The sequence below is a fragment of the Anabas testudineus genome, chromosome 7 (genome assembly GCF_900324465.2).
Source record: "Anabas testudineus chromosome 7, fAnaTes1.2, whole genome shotgun sequence".
Classification (NCBI taxonomy): Eukaryota; Metazoa; Chordata; class Actinopteri; order Anabantiformes; family Anabantidae; genus Anabas; species Anabas testudineus.
This window is the reverse complement of record NC_046616.1, coordinates 20,326,100-20,334,887: the sequence shown is the minus strand read 5'-3', so window position 1 is coordinate 20,334,887 and position 8,788 is coordinate 20,326,100. Positions and strand designations below refer to the sequence as shown.

The window sequence follows — 8,788 nt, the reverse complement described above, 5'->3', positions numbered from 1 at the left end:
TAATTCTGTCATGCAGTTTATTAAGTAGCTAAATTTTTGAGCTCCAGTTTTCCGACATTGCAATTGTGTGTAAACTATTAGAAAAAGAAAGGCATTTCAACCTAATCAGATGAGTTAAGAGGTGTACTCAAGGGCCTCTTATGACAATGCATAGTTATTTGCTGTACAATACATTTACAACTTACTGACTCAAGCATTTTTTTTTTTAAAGTTACATAATCTCATGTATAGTGAAGAAATTCCTGGATCGTCAGCCTTCACTAAAGCCCTTGGAACATCTCAACAACGGCTTGTCACAGTTACCAAGACGGTGCACTGTGGCAGCTTTAATCAACGGGAATGTTACACTCTGAAACTGACAGTTCCCTCCCACAATGCAAAAGAGCAGCAAGATGCGAGGAGTGATTACAATGTTACATACAGTTGGCACATAACCCTGGAGTGTCCGTGTCCATGTACAGCATCACAAATGAGTGCTGCAAATGCAACAAAAAAAGACAAGTACTGCATTTCTGGGGTATAAGGCAGCTTGACAAAACTGCATGTGCCTATTATCTGTATAACTGTCCGCATACCAGGAGTCAAAAGTTAAAGATGCTTGTCACAGAAAACACATGATCATCTGAAGAGTATGTAGGTACGGCAGACTGATCCATCTGAACAACAACGTTATGTGTGCAGATTTGCCCAAAGTTTCTAGTGTTTCTCTAGCATCAACATAGGCTACAGTTACGCACATCATCATGTTTTTCAGCGGCCAGATAACATCCAGAAAATTCCAATCAAAATGCTAACTTAGAATCCAACAGCGATTTTAGCCATTTGGTTTGGCTTCATTCTTTTTGGTTGATTTTAAAACCTATTTTTTGAGCTGTCAGATATGTCATTGGGTATGCTGGTGGGGTTATTTGGCTTTAAAGTTATGTACTTTAACTGTAGTGAACTTTTAAATATGGCTGCATCTTAATCTGTAACATGTTTGTAGAAACAACAGTGGTTAGTATTGAAAAACAAAACCACACCTTGTCATGACCTCTCTGTTAGAAGCGGTCCCAAGAAGTGTCCAGTTGAACCCAAATGTGCAATAAGACCATAAATGTAACAGTAATTTACCTATTTGTTCTTCTGCAATCAACATTGGTAAAGCATCCTATAAACCTATCACCTGAGTCCTACTTCTCACCATGACCAAAATCCAATTTTGTTGCTTGCACATCAAGCAGACCCTTGAAAAGGTAGCGACTGGCAGAGAAAATAAAGCAGTGCTAAAAATAATGTGATCTATCAACACTCCAAATGCACATTTGTGACTCTGGAGGTGAAAAAAAGCGAGCAATTGCTTTTTCAAGTATACTTTCACCGGAGTGTTGGAAATTTCTTTTAATCTCCTTGGAAAGCACTTCTAAATTTATGTTTTCTGACCATACCTTCTTAGCAACAGCCTTCATAAATCAACTCAACAAAAGCGATGAGTTGTGTTAGACATGTAAGGAGTTAAGGATATATTGCAATATGAAACAGTGATCTCCTTGAGTGAGTACAGAGAAAAAAACATCAATAAAGCCCTCGTCTGTAAAGAAAAACGACAAAATGTGCAAGACTTAAAGCTATGGCATCTGAAACTGTTTGTTAGCTTGTCTATCTATGTATTTCAGTTTAAGTGAGGCAAATGAGGGGATAAGAAGCCTGGGCGGGGCCAGTGCCTTCTGAGGTAGGGAGCAGTTAGCCTGCAGCGTTACTTGACTTTCTGAGCCCATTTCAGGTCGTCCGCTCTGGGCTTCTCTCCCGTCACACCCTGGATAAGATCTTCCACGCTCCTCCAGAAGCCCAGCTTCTCTAGAGGATAGTTTAGCCAACCTGGTAAGACAGCAATCAATGAGAAATTGCTCCTCCTCTCTCATCTTTAAAATATGCTTATGATCCTTTAAAAAAATTAAAGGCAAACCTGTAGTGATGCAGAAGTAAGTCTCGTGAGGAGCGACGTGATGGATGCGGTGGTGCTTGCGAGGAAGTATGATGTGGCAGTCCTGTAGGAACACGACCCAACGGGGCAGGCCAAAGTATGTGTGCGACCACTTGTGAATCTGGTTGGTCAGGGTCACAAAGATCCCTAGTGCAAACAAGTAGCAGTACCAGGAATAGATATGGTAGATCTCCGCTGCAAATTAAAAGAAGGCAGAAACAACATGAACTCAATTGCCCTCTACACGGTCATGGTAGATCAGATTACAGCATTTTCATGTAGAAGATGCCAGGTTTTCTTTGTTGATACAAATCTCACCAGGGGAGAGGGTGAGGAAGTTGAAGGCCATATTTGCTAGAGGGATTATGGTCAGCATGCAGTTGTCACCATTTGTCTCAATGAAGTCGTGACGGGTGATGGCTGTGGGGTCAATGTGGTGCTCTCTAAATGGTCGTATAAAGGCCTGCAGGACAGATCAGACATTACAGTAGGGTGAAAAACAAGAGAGACACACTTTCTGTGTCCCAAATTGCTCCTTAGTCACTCATTCACTGCCTATATAATGTGCTATAGGTAGTGGACTCAGTGGTGAACAGCAATATTGATAATCAGCGCAATATTGCATCATCACAGATAATTGTTCAAGCTGCACAACAGTCATTTTCTTGTCTTTAAAACAGGGAGCAGTGCACAGAAAGTAGTGTACATGCCATGTACCGTACTTCCAGATTTCCAGTTCCCACATTGGATTGTATAAAATGGAAAAATGACACACTGACTCATGGACACTTTACCTTTCCAAAGATGGGTAGATCCACTGAGCCCCACGTATCAGCCCCCCAGTGAACAAGTCCTGACGCAAAATCTGCAGTCAGTATTCCTGCCACTGAGGATGAGTTGGTGGAAGACAGAAGCACAGGAACAAAAAGGCATGAGGAAATCTTTCTACTAACGAGACAATAGCCAACGCTTGTTCGTACTGCAACAGAACTAACCTCATGACATTATATCCATTCTCAGCCAGTACTTACCAATGCCTAACAGGATGGACCATGAATGTCCCAGGTGGAAGTTGGCAAGGAGGTGAATGAAATTGAAGGCCATGAGAGAGAAGCAGAGGATAACACTTATCCATTCTTGACATCTTTTGCCTTAAAGAAGAAACACAAGCACGCACATTAATACTTAACTAGAGCACAAAATGGAAACTATTACTGACTCTGTTATAACTTGATGATAAAGATTATTCATATTCGTCATATTCTGCCTCCAAAACACCTGAAAATCATATGATCTGAACTCAAATGTTCAAAGGTTCCTAAACTAGTCAGCACAAACCTTGTCTTTAACAGGGACACTCACTGGGGCCATATTCCCTCACAGGGAGATAAAAATGACCATAAAAAGTGTCTACAGACAGTAGGATCAGGTCCCGGTGTCCTGTGTAGGAGGGATGGGGGTATTTCACCTGGCTGACTGGCACAGTGGGAAGGCCATCAACTATTTCAGTCTTTAGTTTGTGGCTCTCTGAGTTTCACTCTCTTGGGCTGACTTAGCTTCAACGTAGCTAGGAAAGGTCAAAGCAGCTTCTGAGGCCAAAGCAGCAGCGGTGAGTTCTTCTAACCTCTGCCTGATGCTCGAAATGTCAAAGGACAAAAAACGACTGACACAAATTCAGACACTCTCACATGATTCATATTGTGTAACAACAACAACAACAGCAGCAGCAGCAGCAGCAGCAGCAGCAGCTCTGTGGCTGTAGTGAAAAGCAGTCCCCGTGTGTTCGGCGTCATTTCACCGGTGTAGTTAGAGACAAACAGCCGCTGTTTCACTAGTTTGTTGTAGTTTCTTACTTGGAGACTGTTCACCGCCTGTCGTCATGTCGCGCCACTCATGGACACTTGAACCGGGCGGAACAACCCCAAGACACAGCGCGGCTGAGTGCACTGACTCACCTGGCGAGTACAAATTGGCGAGCTCTCGGGCACCGGCGTGTTGCGGACCCCATCTAGCTGCACCCCGGCCCGGTCCCTGAGGTTCTGGGCTCTGTGTTTCCTCTCCACAGTCGTTCTCGTTGACCATTCTCGCCATTTCTCCACCGCGGGCCCAGCCCCTGTGTCTCTACTCACAGCCAGGAACCATCAACGTCTCAGACCACAGTCAACGTAACAATCTCAGCCAATCAAGAGCAAGTCGGTGAGCGCAGTAGCCAATCACAGATCGGAGAGATGTTACACAGACGGCCGAGCGGCCAATGGGGTGTGCGAGAGGAAAGTCCGCATTTATCGAACCCCGCCCGTGCTGAGCCCTCTGCTGGACGAACAGTGGAACAGTCGGTGTAGGTACATGATCCGAGACACGTTGACACCCGGTAGGTGTCACAGCAGGTGATGACAGAAATGAGTGTAACTCAGGCTTTGAACCAACGTTTCCAAACATTTTACGCATATTTGACGTCTATATATGAAAATAGAATGGAAAGACCCAAGAAATAAAAGGTAATTTGGAAGAGGTGTTATTTTCATTAAGGGGATGATGTGTCCATTAAATTACATCACTGTGTGTGAATGATTTGATAATAGTAAAGTTTGTTTATATAATGTATGACAAAAGTCAAATATGAAAAAGTATTTCGCTTTTGATATGATTGACACAACTATAGAGGCGTGTGAGTGCATGTGACTGGGTCTATTGATGATGGGATGGATGTTAGGGAGTTTTGTTTTTATTTTGTTTTTAGCAATAACCAGGCATCATGTTTTCATTTATATGGCCATCCAGTTCTTGTAAACACAATATCTAAATAATGCTTAAAAGGAATTCCTTCAAATTTGGTACAACTGTCGAACTGGAGTCGGTGATGAGCTGATTAGTTTCTGTTGGCCAAAGCTCAAAGGTCAGGGTCAGCTCATGTTCATCCAATTCTTGTGGTGTGATGTCTCAGGAACACCTTGAGGAAATTTCTGCAATTGAGGGACAAATTGTCTTCTGGCTAGACTAATTTTAACAGTTTTACTTTAGGCTGTGACATCTAACTTAATATTCCCTCATAGGGCCTATCTTTCTTGTTTCCTCCATCTTTCAGCTCTTAACTAAACTTAAGCATCTGTACATTTACAAGACATTATTTGGTTATTTAGAGTATTTTGCCCCATCTGCTGATTTACATGTAACAATAATTTCTGACTGTGGATCTGCCCAAACAGACCTTGCTGAATCAAGATCAGTAGTTTCATGTGTTCAGGGGATTCACCACCGTCTAACTTCAACTAGAGGATCATCTCATCTCATCTGACACATTTCAGGAAAGAAGTGTGACACAATCACATGACTTGGCCACTTTGCTACAGGCGTCAACAATGTTTCGAAACGGAAATGCTGTAAGTGAGATCTGGAGATATAGGTTTGAACAATATACTTAAGGTCATTTGGTAAACATGCAAATGGAAGGTGTGAATATTGTGAAAAACAGGAAACAGTAGAACGTAATTATGCAATGTCCTCAGTTTAAACAGGAAAGACTTTTACTCAATGGGAAGTTGGATAAAGATCACAGAAAATTTGAATATAAAGAAATTTTGCATTTGATTTGGGACTGTGTATATATTTTCAGAAAAATAATTGACTTTGTAGGAGACTTTACTCAGACGTAAGAATGACAGTAGTAATATAACTCAGTAGGTGGTAGTAATGCCTGTAGGCTGTTTGCCAACCACCAACCTAAAACCAGAAAAAAAAGAAGAAGAAGATAAGGAAGAAGAAGAAGAAATGTAAACTGTTTGAATTGCTCAACACACTGGATGAAGTACATTACTGTAGTAACTTATCACAGTGCTGTTGTTACAATGCTACAGTTTCTTTGACTATGGAAAAAAGCCAAATGTTGACAACTTATCAAATAAGATAAAAGCTCAGCAATATTAGGTTATATTATATAAAAATATATTATGTAATTTTAAAAAGGAGAAATAACAAATATTTTTTTCTAATATTGTTCGGAACAACACAAAAACTAAATCTGATGAAATGTGCACTAAAGATAAAGTTATTGAACTAAATCTCCACGCTCAAAAACTTAAAGGAACACTTTGAAAACACCATCAGATCTTAATAGAGAAAATAATTGTGGTGGATATCTATACCAATATGAACTGGGTGATGTGTTAGGAAAGGATGTCATATTGTTTGATGGAAAGGAATATTTAACCCTCTGAAAATCAAAGATAAAAAATGATGCAGCGGCCATTCTGCTGAAATTTCCTTGCAGCAACTCATAATAGCGCTCAGTAATTTGTATGGCCCCCACATGCTTGTGTGCAGGCCTGACAACGTCAGGGCATCCTCCTAATGAGACCACAGATGATGGTATCTCCTCACAGATCTGGATCAGGACATTACTGAGCTCATGGAGAGTCTAAGGTACAACCAGAACATAACATAATGTCTCAGAATTGTTCTATTGGATTTAGGTCAGGCGAGTGTGCATCAATATAGGGTCTGACAACGGGTCCAAGGATTTCAACCTGATTCCTAATGCCACTCAGGGTGATGTTGTTTAGCCTGTAGAGGTCTGTGCCTCCCTCCATGAATATGCCTCCCCAGACAATCACTGACCCACCACCAAAACCTGTCATGCTGAACCATGTTATGGGCAGCATAGCATTTTTCACGGCTTCTCCTTTCACATCTGTCTCATGTGCTCAGGGTGAACCTGCTCTCATCTGTGAAAAGCACAGGGTGCCAGTGGCAAACTGGCAATGCTGGAGTTCTATGGTAAATGGCAGTCGAGCTCCACAGTGCTGGCCAGTGAGCATTTCAGGCCCTCAGGCCATCCTCATGAAGTCTGTTTCTGATTGTTTGGTCAGAGACATTCACACCAGTGGCCTGCTGAAGGTCATTTTGCAGGGTTCTGGCAGTATTCATCCTGTCCAATGTAAAAATAGTGAAAGAACAGTCAGAAAAGATGAGGAGGGGAAAATGTCAGTGGCCTCCACCTGAAAACCATTCCTGTTTTGGGGATCATCTCATCCCTCTAATTCACCTGTTGGTAATTTCACCAACACCAAAGCAGCTGAAAATCATGTTGATTCATGTAATGTGATGCACTTGTTGGAAAGCACTGTTCGCCGCACAGGATGCAACAGAAAAATACAAAAAAGCACGTCCAGTGCTAGTCCAGTGACTAAATATAAAACAAAAAAGTATACAACAACTATACAACAATAAATGTTTGGTATATCCTCACATATACAAAGTCAACACAGCATTAGACATGAATGAGTTACCTGGTATATTTAAATACAACAAAAGAACAGTTTTAGATCAGCAGGTTAATCATAAATTTCTCCTCATGAAATGTTTTGATTTTAATAACAGAAATAAAAATCTTATTAGTCAAGTTCACACATGGTTCAAAAAAGCAAAGTGGGTGTTTCTCATTATCTGTTCGTTTGGTTTGTTTTGTTTGTATTTTAAATTTAAATTTGGCTGAACAGAAGATACACTGAATCCTCCATATTGGTGTATTCCACGTTAAAATATGTTGTAATTAAAGTACAATCAAGGGACCAACATTTATATCTGTGTTCAGCCGAGTGTCTGGGTTTTCCAACTGTCTTGAAATGCAGCATTCGTGAGTGGATCTGAAAGCGAAAACATTCTGATGGAGTCACTAATTAGGAAAACAATACATCCTAAAATCCTAGGAAATACTAATTCTAATGAGTCAAACAATAAAACGTAGCAGCAGTTCGTGTTGCTCTGACAGTAAAAAAGGGAGAGTATGTTTCTGGGAAATCAATTGGGATGTTTTGAAGACACACGCAAAAAGAAAAGGCGTCTTTGGCCTTAACCCAGGGAGACACACACACACACACACACACACACACACACACACACACACACACACACACACACACACACACACGTCCTGGGCTCCACCACAAGATGGCAGCCTCACATTGAACACGTTACAAACATCACACGGCACGCAAGCAGAACTGAGAGTGGAGTTATGAGCAGAGAGTGTGCAGTGGATCTGCTGAGCATTATGGTACCGAGACCCACTCCTGAGCAAAGCAGTGTGTTCACTTCAATCCTATTTGTGGGATTCTTTTTTATTTTTTCATTTTGAACTTTAATGTTCCGACATATGTAGAATAACCTTACCGAATCATTTGACGTGAATCAAAATGAGACTGACTAGATTTCTCATAACACCCACCCCGACCCTTACACAGTATTGGAGTGGATGCCTCATCTTGTACAGTTCAACCGCACAGCAACACACACAGACTGGTTTCAACTAGTCTGTGAATGCTGTGGGGAAACAGCTGTCTGGAGATGTGTCCAGGGCTGCTTTCATGAGCATCGTTCTTATGAAGCGATTACGCATGAACTTAGACAACTGTAAACAGGTTGCCGCGGAGTGTTTTTGTTCCATCCTTGTGGAGGTGATGACTCTTGAGGCGTGAGGGGACGTGGTTGTCAACAAATACTTGTTTAAAGTGTTTAGTTGGGGTTTGGCACTGTGGATTCTTTTCTGTTTTTATTTTCATCGCAGATGTTTCAGTTTCCTTTCATGATAAAATAATGTCCGCCACAGAGGTTGCATTTCCCTTCTCCTGTTGCTGCAAACCAAAGTATGTGCCCCAGCTAACAGTCACACACACACACAAAAAGAGCAGATCAGGTTCGTTTTTTATTCTCTTCCAACATGCGTAAAGTAACCAGTCGACTGTACCAGTCGTCCGGTTGGCTCCTCGCGGCGCGTCACGCACCTGCCCAAGTGAACCGCCCTCTTCTCAATAAAAGCCCCCGAGACAG

At 41.7% G+C, this 8,788-nt stretch overlaps 1 protein-coding gene across 1 annotated transcript; it reads right to left on the bottom strand.

Annotated features, from left to right (window-relative positions):
* On the bottom strand, positions 1-4,130 carry tmem189 (transmembrane protein 189). The gene is made up of 6 exons (XM_026367800.1): positions 3,919-4,130; positions 2,995-3,114; positions 2,758-2,849; positions 2,282-2,426; positions 1,946-2,158; positions 1-1,857 (listed from the first exon to the last, which is right to left on the bottom strand). Exons 1-6 carry the CDS (start codon positions 4,052-4,054, stop codon positions 1,736-1,738), a joined length of 828 nt encoding a protein of 275 aa, XP_026223585.1. The 5' UTR covers positions 4,055-4,130; the 3' UTR covers positions 1-1,735.
* Positions 4,131-8,788: the final 4,658 nt, after the last annotated feature.

What these genes read in the sequence shown, in the direction of transcription:
- tmem189 (XM_026367800.1), bottom strand. Translation starts at nt 4,054, where the DNA reads ATGGCGAGAATGGTCAACGAGAACGACTGTGGAGAGGAAACACAGAGC. An exon ending in CGCCAATTTGTACTCGCCAG is followed by an intron (nt 3,115 to 3,918) that starts GTGAGTCAGTGC and finishes TTCTTCTTTAAG; the next exon opens with GCAAAAGATGTCAAGAATGG. An exon ending in CTTCCTCACCCTCTCCCCTG is followed by an intron (nt 2,159 to 2,281) that starts GTGAGATTTGTA and finishes TTTAATTTGCAG; the next exon opens with CGGAGATCTACCATATCTAT.